General features: G+C 37.3%; 3 protein-coding genes across 8 annotated transcripts; 2 read left to right on the top strand and 1 right to left on the bottom strand.

Moving 5' to 3' along the window:
• The first annotated feature begins 1,310 nt into the window (after positions 1 to 1,310).
• Positions 1,311 to 6,014, top strand: LOC147514248 (Plasma-membrane choline transporter family protein). Its single transcript, XM_086581940.1, has 3 exons — positions 1,311 to 2,546; positions 4,616 to 4,964; positions 5,627 to 6,014. Exons 1-3 carry the CDS (start codon positions 1,531 to 1,533, stop codon positions 5,888 to 5,890), a joined length of 1,629 nt encoding a protein of 542 aa, XP_086438066.1. The 5' UTR covers positions 1,311 to 1,530; the 3' UTR covers positions 5,891 to 6,014.
• A 340-nt stretch (positions 6,015 to 6,354) lies between these two features.
• On the top strand, positions 6,355 to 7,411 carry LOC147514247 (uncharacterized). The gene has a single exon (XM_086581948.1). The coding sequence runs from the start codon at positions 6,861 to 6,863 to the stop codon at positions 7,239 to 7,241; it is 381 nt and encodes a 126-aa protein (XP_086438074.1). The 5' UTR covers positions 6,355 to 6,860; the 3' UTR covers positions 7,242 to 7,411.
• A 498-nt stretch (positions 7,412 to 7,909) lies between these two features.
• LOC147514246 (ATP binding microtubule motor family protein) lies at positions 7,910 to 21,108 on the bottom strand. 6 transcript variants are annotated; one of them, XM_086581906.1, is made up of 23 exons: positions 20,975 to 21,108; positions 19,930 to 20,615; positions 19,710 to 19,836; positions 19,492 to 19,586; positions 18,625 to 18,760; positions 17,512 to 17,577; positions 16,878 to 16,940; positions 16,651 to 16,701; positions 15,531 to 15,613; positions 14,561 to 14,663; positions 13,856 to 13,904; positions 13,518 to 13,723; positions 12,537 to 12,683; positions 12,210 to 12,278; positions 12,005 to 12,104; positions 11,755 to 11,870; positions 10,789 to 10,904; positions 10,585 to 10,672; positions 9,995 to 10,119; positions 9,763 to 9,841; positions 9,387 to 9,511; positions 9,168 to 9,246; positions 7,910 to 8,270 (listed from the first exon to the last, which is right to left on the bottom strand). In XM_086581906.1, the coding sequence occupies exons 2-23, from the start codon at positions 20,577 to 20,579 to the stop codon at positions 8,172 to 8,174; spliced, it is 2,772 nt and encodes a 923-aa protein (XP_086438032.1). In that variant the 5' UTR covers positions 20,580 to 20,615; positions 20,975 to 21,108; the 3' UTR covers positions 7,910 to 8,171. The 6 variants fall into 6 exon arrangements, 4 of the variants coding, with proteins under 4 accessions (XP_086438032.1, XP_086438026.1, XP_086438042.1 ...); XM_086581900.1 differs by having other exon boundaries at positions 19,930 to 20,631; positions 20,975 to 21,095; XR_015207367.1 differs by lacking the exon at positions 9,995 to 10,119.
• Positions 21,109 to 21,588: the final 480 nt, after the last annotated feature.

Genomic DNA, 21,588 nt, shown 5'->3' with positions numbered 1-21,588 from the left:
TCATTCAACCAAAACACAAAATAAAACTGAAATTAAACATATATATATATATATATATATATATATAGAGAGAGAGAGAGAGAGAGAGAGAGAGAGATTTTAAATTTAGTTTCTCATTTTTGTAGTAGTTGGTTGTCTTTTGTTTCGAGTAGATATCGGTTTTTACTACACAAAATTGGCAGAATTGTCATTAATTTTGAATTCGAATTTCCATGTTACACATTTCAAACTTTCAATTCAATTTGGGGGAAGGGTTTGTTTTTTTTGTTTTCAAACTATTTAGATTTATGTTTGGAGAAGATGGGGTGAAAGACAAATTTGCAATCAAGTGAGCGTATGCGAACATTTAAAGCTGGCTTTATTTTAGAGGGCATAAAATGTGTCTTGGCTGCTGTCTTCCCCAATTAATAGTCTCTCTCTCTTCTCCGCCTTTCATCTCCCTCCTTCATCTTGTTTCTCTCATATCCTGCTCATCTCATCTCCTCCCTCCTTCATCTTCCTCCTCTCATCTCCTGCTCTTCTCTTCATCTCCCTCCTTCATCTTCCTCCTCTCATCTCCTCCCTTGCTACGCTCACGCCCCCACTGCTATACAGTTATTCTAATATTACCAATAAATTGACCGGATGGGTTTTTGATATAATTAGAAAATGCTGTATTTTTTATCCGAAATTAAATTGGAACATTGGGCTTCAAGCCCAATCTCTGGTCCACAACTACATGTTGAATATATCACGATGGTCACCATCTCATATTCACTAAGGGTGGAACTCGTGGGGATTGGGTTGGGTTAAGGCATAACCCGAGCCCGAGACCAAGCCCTAGTCGATCCTTAAATTTTCAACCCAAGTCCTAGCCCGACCAATTTGGGTTGGGTCGGGTTATGTCAGTTTGGTCAAACTTCTCGATTTTTTTTTGGAATTATGAGATAAAAAACACTAAAATTAAAACTTTCTAATGAAATCAAAGAGATTTGATTGTTTGACAGGGAAACAAATCTTGTTGATTACATTATTCTCTGTAAAATAGAGATTCTCAACTTTATTTTTACAAAAATAGAATGTTTGAAAGATATACGTACATATATGTGCACGGGCTCGGGTTTTTTGGTTTTTTGATATTTTAACCCAAACCCAGCCTAAAACCGAGTCAGGTTTTCATTTTACAAAACCAAACCCAAACCACGGATCTGATATGTTAGCCCAAAAAATCGGGGTTTAATCCATCGGGCTTGGGCTAACCCGACCCAATTTCCACACCTAATCTTCACATCTTCCATTAGTTTTGGATCCTGGACAAACGTAATAGTCTTGGTATATATTATCCATAGATCCAACAGAGTCTGATTATGGGAGCCACACTTAATCACAATCGTTCACTTGTCATTTTTACGGCCCAATAAAAAAGCTGAAACTAAAATAAAATAAGGATACTACTAGTCTACTACTGTAGGTGTACTTATCTTTCTCTCTTCTTCTCTCTCTTCTTCTGTACTTGTTCCAGTAGTAATAACAAGCAATAATTGGAGGTAAATGGCAGATGATTATTCCCCATCATCAGCAGAGCCTCTTCTCTCCTCAAAACAAATATCTTACCCATCCCCACCACCTTCATCAATAGTCAGCGAAGACAACGTTGACAACGACACTGAAGACCAAAACATCACTTTCAATTACGGCCCCAGGCCTTTCCGTGACCTCCCCTTCTCAATCCTCTTCCTTGTACTACTCCTCTCCACTTTCTCCTTCGGTATCTTCTCCATCGTCCATCGAAACCCCGATGCTTCCAATGTCTCCTCTTTCGCCTACTCCCACAATACCACTTCTTGCCGCCATCTCATTTCTTTCTCCACTACTACTACTACTACTACTAGCACTACTTCCTCCATAAAGTATCTCATTTGGACCCTTGTCGTTTCTTTACTTCTCACTGGACCTCTTGCCCTGTCACTTCTCTGGCTACTCAGGCATTATGCAAAACAGCTTGTTTATGCTATGCTACCTTTCTTTCTTTTGATCCCTATTTTCTTTAATGTCTATTGGTTCGTCGCCTGTACTGTTAGCTCCCAATGTACTCATGCATTTCAACTGCCTTATCGTATTCTCCTGCTTGTATTTGTTTTTCTAATTATCGGAATTGTTGTCTGGATACTTGTCGCAAACTGGCATCGAATCGAGTTGACTGTTAGGATTATTGGGGTTGCTTCCAATGCGCTTGCCAGTAATTTGGGTTTGTTTGCAGTTCTTCCTTGTTTGACATTTGCCCTTCTCGTTTACTTTGTGCCCATTGTCGTGTTTTTGGTTTTTGCCCGCTTCAATGGGAAGATTGTTCCCCATGAGAGTAAACAAGGATCAGAGGGTGTAGTTTCGTGCGTTTGGAAGCAAGATCCCTGGGTGCCTGCCTACTATACCTTGGCAATTCTTACTATGTTGTGGTCCGCGGCCGCAATGGTGGAAGCTCAGGTTTTTGTAACTAGTGGAACTATTGCCCAGTGGTACTTTTCCAAAGAGCACTCGAGACCAAGCAGGAGTATAAGGACTTCTCTAAGGTTACTTTCTGCACCTTTTCTTTCAAGTTTTTACTATCCTAATTTCGTCTTTGTGTTTTGTGTATGTTTAGCATGGCACCACCACCTTATTGACCCATATTTAAATTCAATGAAGAATAAGTCCTGGTATAATAAGAGGAAAGGGGGTATCAGTTCTAGTTGTGTAGAGGCAGGGTATAATAAAATAAACCAGTTTAACACTAGAGTCACACATTAATTTAGGATGAGAGAATATCTAATTTGCAGTTCCTAACCATACAAGACACTATTGTGGAAACTTCTCTTTCCACATTGTCTTTCTAAGGACGTAGATTAGTCGGTCAACACGAGTTAAATGTTTACAAAGGAGAGTGCAGTGACCTATAGATGGTGAACAAACACATAGTTTTGTTTTGGCTCCTCTAGCTTCTTTCATGTACACATAGTTTTAATGACTTTTATCTACTACATAAGACTGGCATGAAAAAACATGTAGTTCGAAGTGTAGTGTGGCAATGGGAAGCTCCACTGCACGTAGCGATGTTATAGGACTTGAAAGACATTTCTAGCTTAAAAACTCTTCTCTTGTTGTGTATTTGATAAGTTTGATGTGGTAGTTGTAAATTCCTCGTAATTGTAACCACTTGATTAAATTCTAGCGCTTTCACTAGTCGTTTTCAGGTAGTTTAAGCGCTGACTAATTGGCGACGAATAGGTGACTAATTGCTATGCGCTACTTGACCAATCCGATTAGTTAAAAATACCCAGGTCTGACCAGGATCAAACAATTGGGTCGTTTATGCAGATTAATCTAGTGCTTTCCGAGTAATCGGTTCTAAAAAGGCGGAGCTTAACAGAAAAAAAGGTTTTTTTTTTGTTAAAGCATGATATACATATATAAAATTGCAACCCCCAAAAAGCCCAAAATAGAGCCCAACATTCCCTCACACGATTAGAAAACCGTATTATGTATTTTTGTTAGTCTTCAACCAAGAAAAGAAGCTCATAAATGGTGAAACTTGTGTACTTCTATGACTTTGTTTTGAATTATGGTGTTATATGTGGGCACGTGTTATGTGTTATCTATGGGGAGGGAAAATTTCATATTGGGGTAATCACTCAATTAGTTCCCGATTAATTCCGATTACTAGGACTAATCTCCATTTGTTCCTAGACATATTAGCTACTGATTAACGTTTAAACTGCGTACTCGTTTTAGGAATATGGATATGTGCTCTTGTTAGATCATTCAATATTGTAAGAGAGGAAGGTCCAGATGTAAGACCTATCTTATGAATACATGTTGGGCTAATATACAAATCCTATCTGAATAGCAAATCTTATCGCCACAAGTCCTATCTGAATAGCAAATCTTATTCTCCTAAATACAAATTCATTAGACATCGCAGTCATCACGTCATGTCCATAACTTTTTGCAATCTTTTGAGAAGCTCAACAGATTGTGATGCCAAAAACCAAGAGTGCCAAAAGGCAAACTGGATAAAATAGTGTTAATTAGCACTACAAGCTTCCTCATGTTTCTATTTTCATTTTATTTTTCACCAAAAAAAAACATGAAATGAAAAAAAAAGTTAAGTTAACACTGACATAGAGGCGAACATAAAATGGTCTTTGCTAAAAGGATCCTGAACCCATAGGGATTCATCTTCAAAAATTGCCACATTACGAATTAATCAAAGGTACTATAAAGGGTCACAAGACTTTCCCAAGGGAACTCCAAGCACATTTAGGCATCTTGTGATACCAATCATGGATTTCACATTTCTAGTTTAATTTTTAAATTTATGGAAGTTTCCATTTTATGATACTCTGTTACTGAAGTCTTGTTTCACTGGTGGTTACTTTGTCTGTACGATTTGTTCAATCGAATGGAAATTCTTGAAATGCTTGACTATGGATTTCCTTCTGCTAAAGTAATAAGCAATAAACAACAAGTAGACTAATTATGGTTTAGCTATAGTCAAATGTCAGAAAGCTCAAGTATCATCCTCATCTAGTTAGAATACTTAATATCATGTTTGAGACCATCACGTCTAGTTATAACCCTCATCCTGTCATTGACATTTCAGGAACGCTTTCGGACCATCCTTTGGCACAGTGTGTTTCTCAGGCTTGCTAATTTGTGTTGCACGTGTCGTCCGCGCAGCTGTTGATACTGCAAAACGAGAAGATGCTGCTCCTGGAATTGTTAGCCTTATACTTCGGTGTTGCGTGAATGCCTTACTCTCAGCTGTTGATTTTCTGAACAAATTCACAATTAACTTTGCTGCGATAACTGGTGAAGGTTACTGGTCTTCTGCTAAGATGACATACGAGCTTTTGAAACGCAATCTTCTCTCTGCAGTTTTTGTCGAGACTGTCTCGACTCGTATCCTGGGTGGCATCATTTTTGTTCTGTCAGCGGTATATGCGATTGCGGTAAGTTCTATCCTTTCAAAACCTCAATACTCCAGTGTAAAACTTGCATCTGTACTGTTGGTGGAAACCATCCCATCGGCTTTGTGGCATACATGCAGGTGATCAAAGCCTGCTTCTGACAGTTACATACAAGCTAGCACATTTAAATCAAAAACCAAAAACTAAAAATTAAAAATTAAAAAAAAAATTGCCGCATTTATGATAATTTAGTTAATGTACAAAAATAAATTCTAAACTTGACTGCTACTTTAAGTACATCTTTCCAGTTTTCCTTACGTGCTACTTGGCCTCGTACTGTTTCATGTATATGACTGTGCTGTTTAGTCCAATGCTACCTAGAATTTTGTGTCCCAAGCTCATTCTCTATGAAAAGAGGCTTGGTGTATGTGTTTTTTTTTCCTTTTATATTATGTCTGAGTACTACAAGTTTCACCATATTTTTTGACAGTCATCCTTCATTATCTTGACATTTTCTGTAGCTTACTACTCACTTTTCCTTGATATATTTGTATGAACCAAGTCATCTCTTTAAGCTGTCTTGAGTCTATAGGATTTTGGTTGTTACTCCCATAAACAATAATGTGTCTCTATATAATTTTGACTTATTCAAATTATTGGTATCATTTCATTAATATTAACCATTTAATACCGTGTGTAAACAGGTTTGTGCGGTCCTAAAGGCAGTAAGCAATCTAGGTGTTGATGCATATTTCGTGGCAATCCTCGCAGGGTTGTTACTCATTGTGGTACTTGGGTTCTTTGTGCATGTGCTGGACAATGTGATTGACACAGTGTATGTGTGTTTCGCCATAGACAGGGACAAGGGGGAGGTATGTAAACAGGAGGTTCATGAGGTTTATGTTTACCTTCCCATTAGTAGGAACAATAGACCCTCCCTCGCCACTAGAACTCCGTTGTCTGTATAAATGGTGTTTCGCTTGTGTTTTTTTTTTCTTCAAATCCCACTACCTTTTGATTTATTGTGCATACTTTGTAACTTGTAATTTGTGTCGAGTAGTCAAATAAACGAGGCCTTTGTCTTTTTTTGCATAGAACGATTTTAGGTATTCTGCCTATTACTACTGTATGTAAGTTTGTACGTGTTCTGGGACTACCACGAGTTGAGAAGAGCTGGTAGCTTTAGAAATCCAAGGGCCTACAATGTCCTTTGCCATATGGTGCCAAGTTCAGTTCATAGTTCATGTTAATATGGGCAGATTGAGAGTTCCCAAGCAGAAGCTTTCCGACTTTGACGACTATGAAGTCTAGGCATATTGGATCATCATAAAATGGTAGTTTTTGTACTCCCTTATGGGCTCACAAACACAATGCAAGCCAATTGAAATATGCAACCACGTCCAATAAAATTAAGAATAATAACAAGTGAATAACATTATTATTATAACAGAAGTGAAAGATGTGAAGAAGATAAACACGAAGCGAATGGTGACCCGATGAGTTATAAATGCTTTACACTACCTGTCAAAGTGTCAATGCACCATTATTCCACTAAATGGCGGTACGGATACATAAATAATATAGACTAAATAACCCTTTTAAATACAGGCGAGTACTTGTTGAGATGGCTATATGATAATATACACCATCATGTATGTATGTATATAAGTTCCCTCTTCTACATGGAAATCAATTATTATTTTCCCATCCAAAATCGAAAAGCTTAAATGTCCTACACTCCCAAGAAAGAATATTTTTTTATAATAGACATTGAAGATAGATATCAATGCATCACCATACTATTGGTACTGATTATGATTGCTTGCAGTTAAAGTACCTCTTCTCCACACCTTGAAATCTTCTTGAATACCCCACCCCCTTCTTCATCCATCATCATCTATATATAATAAGAGTCTGAAGAGTGAGAGATTAAGTGGTATGGCAATGATATGTGATGGTGTTGTGGCGAATATGACGAGTCTTTACTTGGGTGTTATAGCAGTGATGAAATTGTTTAGTGTGATAACAGGAAGGAACTTCTCTGGATGCTTTGTAGTGCTTGTATCAACGTTTGTGGTGGCCTCAATCGTTCTAGCTGCTTTGACTTGGGATGTCTCACGTAAGCCCACATATGCTGCACCCTTATCCGCTGATCCTTATTGTTACTATGCAGACAGCACCAGCAGCAGCAGACAGAATGACAACCGGGAGAAACCTCGAGGGATATGTTGGCATGATGGTGTATCAGTTCAATCCACTGTTTCACAGATCCGGTTTCAGCTACCTCAGCAGCCTCTCCCATTCATTACCACCACCTAATACATATAATAATAATAATAGGATCAAGTAGACGAAGAATAATGAAAGGGAAATAACGAGTAGGTACCTTGTAATTATTATAGATTTTAGATGATAGAAGAACCTGTATTGTTTCCCTTGTGTTACAAAGTATATATACCTACTACATGTGTGACTTAATGCACGCCATCTATGCTTGTCTGTGATGCGTTTCTGTGTTCTAACAGACCCTTCAACAATTGCAAACATTGCAACAAAGCTCATCTGTGTACAAGTCAGTCATAGAGCTGACTTTTTTTAAAAAAACAATGAAACATCAACAGCTGCTGAGTCTCTGATAATATGCAACTGTGCTCCAATCATGTATTTGTGATTCCATCCACCAAATCCTGTCTCAAGTCTCATTTCCATATTCAAATCATAGTCCAGCTTCTAGTAAGGGGTTGACAAGCAATAAGACTTCGAAGAGAGGAATTGGAAGAGAGTACAATATGTTGCCATTTCCCATCAAAATCACTTGGGGGCTGCTTCCAATACCCACCTCAAAATTCTGATGCTCATCTCTACTTTTGAAGGATCAAACAAAAGAACAGGCTCCTGTCGTCTGTCAATGTCCTAGATTCCTAGGACTACAATCCTTACAGTGCTTATGAAAAACTTAAACAACTATGTTACACAAGAACCTGACGTCTTCAAAATATTTCTGACCATAAATCATTATGCACATTCACATTGCAATCCAAGATTTTCTAGAACAATGTAAACAACAAACTTGTGTTCTAGCATTATAATCATTCACATTGCAGTCCAAAATTTGCCAGAACAATGTAAATGACAAACTTGTGTTCCCCCTCTCTCTACGCCCATGTACTTAGATAACTTTTATACAGATTTACTGAAGAACCCAACAAAATTCTCCACTATTAATTACACAACTGTAAGCCGTCACAATTAGGGATGAAGGTTGTTCTTCAATAACTTCAGAAGACAGATGCTACCCTGAGTTCTTCCAATTTCCTCAGCAGCTAATTTCCTCCCACCCCTACTTCCCTGTGAAATCAACTAGTAAAGATTAGTAAGAGACAAATATTATGGAGAGAAAAAGGTCTTCAATCAAGGGACTATGCAGATGTTAACAACGACCCTAAAAGATAATGAGCAAGGAGAGGAATACTGGAATAGCGCCTCATCGTCCATGAATGTATACAATTCTTATGCATTACTCATTAGTTTGTGGTCATAAGGTAATCACTAACGGACATCCAACTGGAAAAAACAAAACCAATCGATTGAAACCAGATGGTACATACACCATATATTCAGCATTGTCATAATTAGAAAAGCTCTAGGCAATTGGAAGCTGCGAGAGTCCTGTGACGAGGCTGCGAGAGTCTACCGAAAAATTGTACGACCATAATTTGTTTTATATAAGAACATCTAACACCACCTAACATCGCACTATTACCACGAGCTTTGTAACATTGGCTCTGGACTCTGGAATACAACAAATATTTTACCTCCAAGTCTAAAACCCTGCCTCTGTCCAATCAGCCTCGATTTAAATCTTCAGTTATTTCAACATTTTATCCTCTTTACCTTCAAGTTGTATAATCCTTGGTCCAATTTCAAATTTAATGAAAAAGCATTTATGCAAAAGATTCCGACCTTAACCACATTATTCAAACCTCAGGACTTGCAAGTTTCAACATGGTGCCATAAACGGATAAACCGAGAGCCATTGCTCGTAATTTAGTTGGACTCATAGCTTCCTTAAATTTTTTGTACTGGCTGAACAGCAATAAAATAATGAACTAATGATATTAATGATCATTTGCATCAAACCACTATCTCAGAGGAGTTTTTATACCCATTGGCAAATAGGAGATGATGATGCTTCTATTAGTTATGATGACAAAGGTTTGTTTAAAAGAAGCCTAAAGAGCTCACCGTAGGTCTCTCATTCTCAACGTCCAAATCCAAATCATTTATTTCCCTCAATAACATTGATGATGCAGGCAACAGTCTCCTGCTAGTAAACAGAGATGATTAAAACGTTCCTATAAAGAGCATGCACATAACTACAAAAGTAAGTTGGTGCAAGTCACTTATAGGTGTGTAAATACAGCAGCAAACCATAAATGTACTTGAATAAATGCCAACACTGACCTTCTTGGTTTCACCAAATTTGAACTTTTGCAAGGAGACCTATTTTCAATATGGATTTTTCTGGCATTGCATGTATCAAGAGACTCTATCTTGCCAATAGTAGACACCTTAGAATCTTGAGATGCCTATACATGTAAAACACATCCCACAGACTAAATTAGATGATCTGTATGAAGGAAAAAATTACTTAAAGTAAGAGGAAACCAACAAAATAGCAAATAAACTCTCCCCTCCCCCCTCCCCCAAGAAGCCATCTTTTTATTTCATTCAAAGCAATGATATTTAGGATCATTTGCATTTTATAAACCTAAATAAGGTATAAATTTCCTATGAACAGATGGAGGGAAGAAAGAGAAAAGGATAAACGAGACTTCACCTCTGGTCTCTCAATATCAACCTCCGAATCCAAGGTCGTCATCTCTTTCAACAGTGTAGATGATGCAGGCAACAATTTCCTAATAGCACAAATAACTTGATTAAAACATTTTAACACAGAACATTCATTTTAGTATGTTGCAGCAAGTTAAGTTTATGCCAAGATAGCCACTTCGAACAAGTCGACTAATCCAGCAAAAGAATAACAAACTTCATGATATGATATCACTAACCTTCCTGCTTTATCAACATTTAGACTTTTACATGAAGAGCTACGCTTAGAATCCCTTTTGCTGGGAATGCATGAATCGGTAGACCGTATCTCTTCATTAGGTGATACCTTTAAACCTGGCAATGGCTATAGGAGACACCCCCATAAGAGTCCGCATGATAACTAAAAAATAACAAAATTACTCAAAACTAAAATTAAGTAACAGGAAATATTTTTTTTTCTATGTTACATGGACACACCATATTTCAAAAATAATCTGTGTCGGATACGTATCCACGTGTCCGTATCGGACACACACGGACACATATTGTGTGTGATATACCTTAGTTTTCGATATTTCGTCGTGTCAGACACTCCGTATCCGTGTCGGATATGGACGCACGTGTCCGTGTCAATGTAACTTAAATTTTTTTCAAAACCCTTCCACATCCCTTCCCTTCCTTTCTTTTCACATAATGGAAACAATTCAAGTCAATTCAAAAACTTATTTGCACAGATGATAGGTAAAAGCATTGGCCTAAAAGACGATAAATAATTCTGACTAATGATGACGCAACCATCTTGTAGATGAAACCAAGAGAGCACACACACCTTTAAGCTCACCCTGTCAATCTTTGAATCCAGCTCGTTAATATCTGTCACTAAGATGGACGGCAACGCTATCTTTCTCCTCCTATCACTGATGACAGAATAAACTAATGTCACTAATAATCCACAACAGTACGTTTCGTAAGTTTGTGCAGGTCTCATAATCTGAACAAGCCAAAAACACACAAAATCACTGCCATCACAAACCTTCTTGGTGTCTCTACAAGTTTGCAAGAAGAGCCAAGATCAGAATCACTTTTATTGGCATTGCATGTGTCAACAAACTCTGACTCTTTAGCTGAAATCCGTGAACCTGGCAATGCCTATAAAAACAAAGAAACCTCCCACGATATGAACAACCAGTTCATTCCAAATCCCATACTGATGGAGAAAGGCACACTAATGTAAAATTAAAGGAACCGCAGGTCGACTGTGGGTAGACACACCCTAACAAATCCCTGCAGTTGGCACACTTCACGAGAACGCCCCTCAGCAGAATCACTAGTGGAGCACAAGGCGCTCAGCTTCCCCAAGTGGTGCCTTGACTACCTGCATCTGTTATCTGAATACCTTGGCAACTTGGATGCAGCGGCCGGTCTTGAAAACCATTGGAACCTAGGCTTATGACAACTAGATGCGCGTTGAATGGGAAATTTGAAGTTTTGAACCCTCAACCTCTCATGATTCGCTCTAAATACCATGTTAGCAACCGCTTCACTCTAAAAGCCTGAGCCGGTGATGAGGCAAAACAATGTATATAAATGAATCTTGGAACAGCAATCCAGGAAGAAGTACAAGAGCATCTTCTTTCCTCAGGAAAATTGGATTTGAATCATGAAGTTTCAGCGAAACCTTTTGCTAAAAAGTCTGAATGAAGGAGGGATGATGTCATGCAATCCCTATACAAGAAGAACCCAATGGATAGGACCAGGGGACTTAAGCTGTCACAAGGGATGGATAATGATCATCTCCACTACTATGACTCAAGCTGTCATGACTCAATGGTTGGTTTATCAATATAATCATATATTCATATAAAATTAGACAATTAATTCCATCAACCAAAAACATACATATTCAAGGATATCTGAAGGCACCATAAATAGTTGAAACTAAAGGCGGCATGACATAAATGATAAATTCAAAACGAGAAACACATTTCTGAAATCTAACCGGCTCCATTTGGCTAAGATGTGTGCTATGAGACATTGTTAAACAGCTACCATCTCCAACCAGACTCTGTTCTGTGGAAGAGCTAACAAACAAATCTGAACACCAGAGACCTCTTTCTGTCCAGGAAATAACATTAATATCAAATGACAGTACCAGTATGTGTCATACTTAATGCATAAAAAATCTAACGGTTTCCACAGTCGAGAAAAGATAAATGATGCTGCTTTGTATTTTAGAGAAGGTCAAGTACCTGCTTTATCAGTACTTAATAGTTCTTCTTTGACTTCCTCATGTTCAATATCTTTTTTATCTTTGACAACTCGTCCATGAACAGCTGAGCTTCCGGAACTCTGTTTTTAGCCATATAAAAGGTACAATTATCTTAGCTAAAGAACCTAGAAAAGACGAATAACATTATCTGAAAAATGAGCTTGTAATCTCGAAGACTTCCTGACCTGACTTGCATTTTCCTCGAGGTCTTCAAAAGACAAGTTTGAATCAACCGCAACTCCAATACATTCTGCCTGAAAAAGGAGGGGGGGGGGGAGGGGAGAGAAGTATGATGAATTTGTTGTTGACCACCAATTGCAGGGCAGCGGGGAAAAGGTTTACCTGCATAAAAAAGGCCCCGATTTGGTTCACTGGTGGAATCAGTGTTCATATTACTAGAAAATTCCTTTCAAGTAAGCATATATTATTATCTTAATACTCCCATCCATATTTTATGGTTATGTTACTTATGGTGGCTTGACTTGGACACTAGTTTGAGAATCTGTAACCACCTGAATAACAGATGATGCCTCTGCTGATTGTTGATTCAAGTGAAGTGAGCAAGACTTCAAATCTTCAATTTCTGTTTCAAGCTCCACAGACTGAGCATTTTTTTCTTCAAGGCTTCTCTTCAGAAATTGTACTTCATTTCTGGAATCCTGGTTCATAACAAAAAATAAAGAAGATGAAATGGCCACAGAGGGAGAGAATTAGCAGACATTTTAGGATGGTTGGGGTTGGGGATTTTTTTTTTTTTTGGGGGGGTGGGGTTGAATGGACTCCCATGGTTCTTAGGAAATCATGGCGCTCTTTGTTCGAATTACGACTTCCTTACAAGCTAACTTCATTTGCATAAGAAAATTCTGTTGCTAATTTCATATAAAAAGCCTTAAGGCTCACTATGTCCACCCCCCCTCCACTCTCTAAGGGGCAGTAAGCTATATTATTGTTAATGGAGAAGAAACTTTGAAGCGAACTCTAACAGGGACTTAGTTTTGGCCTTGTATCACTTCAATATACTTACATAATAGAAACTTCCTAAAAAACTCAGGGATTAGAACTCTTATGATGCCGAAGGGGTGCCGAGTCAATCTAAGGCGCACCAGCGGCAAAGGGTGTACCAAGACAGCAGAGATCTTCCAGTCTGAGTGTTAGTGAAAAAAGTGACAGGTTGTCAATGGCGCCCCTTGCCTCACACAAAATAGGGTAGAGGTCTGTCTAAATTCCTCCCTCTGGATTTTCCTCCCTCTGGATCTTTTTTACTTACAAAATTTCAAAACAAAAACAAAAACAAAGATACAAAAAAATGAGAGGGCACATAACATACAAACTATATCACCCAGGTATGTTGATTCTTTTTTATAGAGAACTGGTGGCTAGTTTAGAACATTGTCATGCTCTCTCTAAACTCTAACCATTATGAATCATTTCTTACGTTTAGGTCAGAACTAGCAAGGATAAACCAGAAAAGGTGTACTAGTAACTATTATTACCTCAAGCTTTCTTTTGTATTCCTTTAAAACATTCCACAGGGCCTTAGAGAAGTTTTGCATTACTTGTTCCTTTCTTTTCGTTCTTTCGAGCTCAATACAGCACTCTTCCCGTTGGACATTCTGATTCGTTTCCACTTTGATGGACCTTGAGGATGAAATCGAACCATTCAAAAGTTCCAGTTGTTGAAGCGGGACAGATATCAATTCTGAGTCAAAGTAGGAATAACATGCCTAAGGTTCTTATAAAAGAAACTTGAGGAAGTATAAGACCATGTAGCTGGAAAATTATGTAGAATGAAAATAAATATAATAAAAGGTAGATTTTTATGCATTGATACCTGTTCCCAATAATGGATACTCATCCTTAGTACTCGTATCTTCATCAATCTGAAAAAAATTAAGATCACCAAATTTTAATACTGAGAAGTTTTGGCTTCTTAAAAAACAATGTGTGCGTATACAGGTTTGTGTCTACACAGAGAGAGATACACAACCCAAAGTTCTAACCATATTTCTTTTTTGTGTGTGGATATATTTGCATTTAAATCCCTGATTCTTCTATAGGGCTGGGACTACAGTGCCCATTGTCGTGTACCTAAGTCTGTACAAATGATATAGGGAAAATGGACCATCTGGTAACTTATTATTTTGCACGTGCTTTTGACAAGTTTAAACATTATAAATGGATTTTTATGTGAAGGAGGTAACCCCCATTGCGAGAAGACGATCCATTTTCAAATAGTGGAAACTAGTACAAGACCATTGCTACACCGATTCTCAACCATATATGGTAGTGATTAAGAGCATGGAATATGTAACAATCAGTGATCACAATCAATTTTGTAGGAAGCTGTCATGTTTTACGACTATGCTGTCTTCACTTATCTGACACATCTCTTTATGTGAGTTTGTGAACACATGTCATGGCATTAACGTGTTTGACACACTGAATTAGATGGGATATACTTAGTTAACATTATCACGCATAACGTAGTGAAACAAATATAACACACTATACATCATTAAAAATGAAGCTTGATCACCTTAGAAACATTCACATCGCTCAATTTCCTTCTTTTCGATTTCTCCTCTCTAGGCAATTTGCTAATGTTTCTCTTATGATAAGGCTCTTCAACAACATCAAACCTGGAAGTAAACAAATAGATGGAAAAACGACCTACATAAGAAAACAGTATGTAAAACCTTAAATAAAATATGCTTAAAATGTTAAAAGAAAAACCAAGTTTGCCGTTAAAATGTGAATTTCACAAAATTCCACTACACGATTAAGAAGGCAAATGTTACAAGAATAGAAACATTACATTTCTAATAATTTTCAGTAGATAGACACATATATCAGACAGATGTTTACATGTTCGGAACTTTTATAACACACAAGTCTTGGAATAAATTGAGCAATAATCTTTTCACAAATAATAATTTTTCTTTAGCACTGTCAAATTTGGATCAAACGTTTAATATTAATTCTTGACTGCTCAGAGCGTTTACTTTTCAGTTTAATTTTATATAAACAAAGATAGTCAGAAAATTAGCTTTTTTTCGGAAGTGCGATTTTCATTACAAGATCAACTTCCAAAAATTCAGCGTTAGATACATTATCCTATAAATGCTACTAAGTTGTTTATGAAATTTGCGTATATTAGGGACGAGTGTATACGATGTTCTACGTATACATTCACAGACACGCAATAATGGATACCCAATCCTACATTTCCCTCCACCAAATTCAATTATAGAATCAAAGTTCTGACTTCTTGGCAATATCTAACATTATTAAAATTGTCCGCATGAGCTGACTTTCAGTGAAGATGATCTCCTTACCGAGGAGGTCGCCTTCACCAAAAATCAGCCATAGAATGGTGCCAAAATTCTATGTATGGCTAAAAAAATGGGCTGCTACAGAAAACACACATATGACATGCATGATGCATCTCTTACAATTACTTTCCTTAATATAATTAAAAAACAGAAACAAAATCAAGATAGGCTTACTTGATTTTCATGTAAGGTGAAGCTTGTCTGAGCAAAAAGGATGCATCAAGATAGTCATCACCCCCCGACTTTAGAGTTAAAATCTGCAAAATAGATGTAAGCCTCAAAGTATGTCATCACCCCCTGATCCAATATAAACTGACGGGAAAATGCAACCGCATGTATGGTTCAAAATTAACACACACTTGAGGCGGCAGGTACTTGAAGCATTGCATCCTAAATAAAATATCCTGGGCTGCTCCACCCATTGCCATACTGTTTTGAGTCGGATGCTAACCAAATTTCAGACATTGCTTCAGAGGCAATGATGTGGTTTTGGGTATCCATACTACTGAAAAGAGGGGTAAATATTTTGAGTTGCATGAGTTTAATTAGAGTTTTCTTGCTAGTGTTTTTAATTATTCTTGTTTGCCATATCCTTTTTTCTAGGTAAGTCCTCTCTCACTGTGGTTGTCAGGGAAGGAAATGGAAGGGGGCCTAACGGGTAGCGACCTAGTTGGGGTGTCTTAGCCTCTTAGGTCATGACATCGTGAGGATGCTACTACCCCAAACTATTTAGTAATCTTGTTTCCTTTAGATTGAGTAGTATAATATCTATTCATCAAAATAGATTAATTCTCAAAGCTCCTAAAGTGTTACTCTCCCTCTTTCCTAAATATATTTTTCCATCATCTCTATATAGTCTCCCAAACCCAGTTCCTCCAAGCATCCTATCATATCCTTCAATAATTTTCCCTACATGACCATTGAAGTCTTCTCTAACAATAGTTTCTCCATTAAAGGAAACAAAAGACAAAGGCATAAAGTTACAAATTGTGATAGGAAATTAAATCTAACTACTTATAAGAATCCTGGGTCTTAGTAACAGTAATTTTTGCGTACATCACAGGCAAGATCGTCATTTCACAAGTTTTTAATATTTTATTTTTGTCTTTTGTAGGGATAGAACGGTACGTTTGCCCTTTGTTAAATTAGTTTGGAAAAAAGTGGACATAAAGTGGCATAACGATAATTACGACAATGGTTAAATTTTAAAAAAGCCAAAGTGGGGCCCTGTGCTGGTGATATTAACGTTCCTTGAATGTGCACAGTGGCTAGTAATAGTAATAAGAGAACCTACCAAAGCCATACGCTTCTTCCCTTCCAAATAATCTCGCAAATACTTTGTCAGCTGTCCGAGAAATAATAAGTTAAGTATACATTTTAAAATAAACCTTAAGATAGTTAAATTTGAAGCCCTAAACAAGCACAATAGCAACCGCCAAGGTGTTAGGGGCAATGGTCGCTCCCTTATCTCATTGGTGGAGGGTATCATAACACGGTCCATTAACATAAGAAAAGTATTACCAAAGAGTTCTGAAAGTGCTTCTGTATGGGCTTCTTGGGGTTCTTTTGGTGCTCTAGCAATGACTGAAATAAAAATAGAGAAAGATATGAAGGATCTGACATGTAGATCTTATGAACAAGAAAAGACTTAATACCAAATGCCAGGATTACAAAGATAGCATATTAGCATGTACAATTACATATACTCTTCTTTAAACAAAAAAGTTGCCGCAATTAATGTGACCCGGAAACGTTATTCTGGATGACCCTCACAGTAATATTTCAGAAGAAGAAAAGAGGGCACCTATTGATTACTCAAGGCAAGCTGATGGCATAATGTATGGCCTTTGTGAATATTTACCTACCGACTACTCATATTTCTCTTCATATGTGTTTCTTATAAAAATAACCTACTAATAAAACTAATGTACTTATGAACGGGTGAAAAAGGAATGTGTGAGCAAAGATCCAAGTTGTCGGATGATCTGGAGATCAATGAGATGAGATAATCCAATGAGTTTGATCGGCATGAATCACTCGCACATTAGCATTGAGGGTGTATACAACTATATCACTAGAAACTAATAGATAAAAGTAACGCTTCTTTTGTTTCACATACGTTACACAGAACAGCGCAGAGAGAGAGAGAGCATACTCTTAGGCAAAGTCCAAAAACCATTGATGTCTTGTTGATGAAGTTGCTCTCCAACAATCTTGTTCCCTGCATATGGCATACCAAAATTGTATGTCCTCAGAACAATAGCTCCAACACCACATCCGTTTACATGATAAGAAAAAAAAGTGTTTCTCCATTAAAAGAGCATAACAGTTGTTCTTCAAGAGTATTTATCTAGGAAAAGCCACTTTTTAGAGGTAAAGTATTTGGACTACTGTCCTTTGTGTGAAAGAGTTAAACTGTCGTAAAATCATGAACTTTTGGGTTGTCCTTTCTCTTGGCAATGCTAATGTCCTGGATTAGTTTAAGTTAGTCTTGTAGGATGGTGGATCTCCTTACTCAGCATATAGGGTCATTCTCTGTTTGCTATCAGGTGGAGAGTATGGCTAGAACGCAACAGAAGAACAGTTTAGGACGAAGAAATGGATCCCAAAAGGTCATTATCTAACTATTGTAAAAAAATATTGCTCTACCTACAGTGACATTTGGACTCCGGGGACATTATGTTTTTCCTATTTTGTCCTGTCTTTTCTTCATATTACAACACCAAACCATAATACAATCAGTAAATTAAAATTATTATAAGGACAAAACTGTAATACCACACTTTCTTCCCTAAAATATCCCTATTCCGATATGCATATTACCATAATTGATAAACTCCATCATATTTGTGTGCATATAACATCATTCAAACTCAAACTGACTTGGTAAATTTTTTCTTAGAAAAGGGCAAAAATGTCATTCAGATCATACTTACTATTTTTTTATTAAAAGATATAGGTGAGTCCCAAAATTTGTCTTCTTTTGACCACACGTCGCAAAGTAATAGGACATGCACGCACATCAAGCGTGCCCAAAAATTACTAGTAGCTATAAAGGACCTTCTTTTGATATCTCTGTAAACCAATTAATTTCTCACACAAAAGAGTTCAATTTACGTCGTCAATAATGTTAAACTGGCCCCTGATACCGAAAAAGAAGAAGAAGAAGAAGGTCCAACATCAAAATTAACATTATCTCCAAACCTTAAGAAGACTACGTGTTTACAGGAAATAAAGATCAAGTAAGAAATAGGGTGAAGTATAAGACCTGATTCCCTGTCTTCTTTTCTCTTTCCGCTCCAGCAAGGTCAACAATAGTAAGAACGGCATTGTTTGGCAGGACTTCGACTTCACCATCAATCACTTCAGGAGCACAACGGATGTTAATAATGCATTGAGATCGACTGCATTTACAATTCATTTTTTATGACAGTTAATTAAAAATGTGAGCAAAAATAATTAAAGAATTCCTTAGACTACAGGAAATAGGAAACAAAGCAGTGTTTTAGTCTGTATCCTATAATGAAAAACTCTATCAATGAAAATGAGGACTAGATTACAATATAGTAAAAGGTTTGAGTGACAAAGGGTCGCAAAAAGAGAAAATGATGCATCATAACAGCTATATCAACTGCAGCAGCCAAGATAAGCATTAGTTCCACAATATCAACCTAGGAGTTTGTATTTGGAATGAAATTGTTGAGCAAAAGGAAAGGAAATTAACAAAACACAGTCATTTGTAAAGGAGCCATTCTTTGATCAAAGTTCTTCAGCTACAGTACTTCTGTACTCGAGCAAATTTAACTTTCAAAACTAGCAATTCAGATGCTAAAAGAAATGGCAGTATGGTTTCTAACTAAGCATGTAGATATTCCCATGGATCTAGAACAAAATAACTCCTTCATTCATCAAACAAGTTCTAAAGCCTATGTTAGTAACCAAATTGAAGGTAAAGCAAACAAGCAATAGGTGAATTTATCATATTGCTTGGGGCTGGCTGAAGGACTGTTCATTTACATCAAGCTGTAAGATGTGAAAGTCGTAAGTGGTACAGGAAATCTATAACAACCGCTCACTACACAGGCAGCGAATATACAAGCAAGAGAACAAAGATATTATGAAAAAGATGATGCACCTCGACTGACAATTTGAATTGGTAATAGCAGTGGCACGTTTCAACATTCCACGTGCTATGACAGCTTCTGCAGCTGTGACACTAAAAACCATTACCTATAAGGAAGAAAATAAATCTTTTAGGCATTCCCACACTCGATTGTAATTTCATATTAAAGAACTGAAAGACGCAAGAAACTTTTCATAAACAAAAGCTGAAGTAACATATTAAGTGGATACCTCCTGAAGGCCTTTGACATTCGATTGTTGTAGAACCAAATCCTGACCATCTGAAGAGGATAAATCAAGGATCTTTTCTCCCTTTCCCCCTTCAGAATAAATCTCAAACATTGATATATAGTATGAGCTGTGAAATTATAAACATTAAAAAGATTACGAAGTGAGTCATGGCAAACAGGATGAGGCAAAACGATATTTACATTTACCAAGTACCAATTACCATGGTGTGCAGTGGAAAATGTTGGCAAGAGCAAGAGAGAGCATGCCGGGATGTCTGGGAGACCCAAAAATAGTATGTGTCTTTCCTGAACCAGTGGGCCCCATTGTAGCCAGCATCCCACTCTTCCCTCTTAGGAAATCTGAAACCAAAGGCTCCATAATTTTCTCATATACTTCATTCTGGGAAGAACCACAGTCAAATACGTGGGTGAAACCATCGTATACCTCACTCTTGAGACGTTTTGAATCTTGCATACTTAGAGGTGGGGACAGTGTCACAGATTGAGAATCATTAACAAGCAAGCAATTTTCGAACATCTCATTCTTCTTCTTCTTGGTTGCTAAACACCCTCCTTTTTTCCTTGAGCTAGGCTTCATAGTACCAGTAGTGTTGTTATTACTAGTAACAGTGATCGGCCTTATCCTTAGATACACCCTAAGAGTTTCCGTATTCTCTGAAGATTTAGACGGAAGAGGAAGCTGGCAGTCGAGCATTTCCTGAATAGGAAACTTAGAAACTTGTTTACATCTAGAATTTACAACAGCAGTAGCAGTAGCAGTAGCAGGAGTGGTCTTTGCTCTTCTAGGGGGGTTTCTTCTTATAGTCACACTAGATGGACCATGAAAAGGGCTTTTCAACTCTTCCTCCATCACACCCCAAGCTTTATGTTGCCTCTTCTTTGAAGTCTACAATAACCATAAGCTTCGGCTCGTTGAATTAGATAAAAAAAAAATCCGATTTGTGCACGAATATTATAGCTAGAAAAGTGTGGATAAAGAGCACCAAATCCTTGACATAGAATTTGGAATTTTGAGTTACCCTTGGCAGGACAAGTTGGAATTTTGTTGACAATTTGCAGTTTGTATATATAAACAAAGGGTAATTTCATTAAAAACTTAAGAGTGTGCCCATTTCTTCTTCAATCAATGAACCAAGTACAAAATTGATCAACTCTCTGATGATGAGTAGACAGATATAAAAGAGGGAACTTTGAACCAAATAATGAACGACGATTGAATTTAATAATAATATTAGTATCACTCACCTGCTTTCTTTCTTTCTTTCTTTCTTTTGTTTTTGAGACGAGGGAGGGGGAAACTCAAAATTCAACTTTTTTTTAGACAACAAACGCACGCACCCCTAAACTTACGTCATCATGATGGATGTCGTTGATTTACAATTTTCCCTGATAAAAGGCTGCGGTATTGGCAAAACCCCCCTAAACACTAACGGCAAGCACGTGCGGCGGGATTGCACAATCTATGGCATCGGGTTGCCGCGAGATCCCATATCCCACTAAAGGTGGTTGTTATGGGTCTTTTTTTTTTAAAAAAAAAAAGTTTTAATAGCCACTATAAAAAAAAGTTAGTTGCCGTGAGATGATTTTGTTTACTAAAATGGAGTTTTTGCTTGTGTTAATTATCAAAAAAATTCTTCATTAATTTGATCACAAAATTTTCTTATAGCATATGAAAATATTTGTTGTGAGATAGCAAAATTATGGCTCTATATTTTTTTTGTCATGGTTTTGGTGTTATTCTTCGAGTGTATAAAGAAACTTTAAAGAAGAAAATGAGATATCCATATGTCGTGGATTGTGCGATCTCGCGGCAGTTGTCTGTCATGGAATATGAGATCTCGCAGCAACTACCTGCAAAT

Source organism: Coptis chinensis, chromosome 2, assembly GCF_015680905.1.
Source record: "Coptis chinensis isolate HL-2020 chromosome 2, ASM1568090v1, whole genome shotgun sequence".
Taxonomy (NCBI): Eukaryota; Viridiplantae; Streptophyta; class Magnoliopsida; order Ranunculales; family Ranunculaceae; genus Coptis; species Coptis chinensis.
This window is presented reverse-complemented; position numbering and strand designations above follow the sequence as displayed.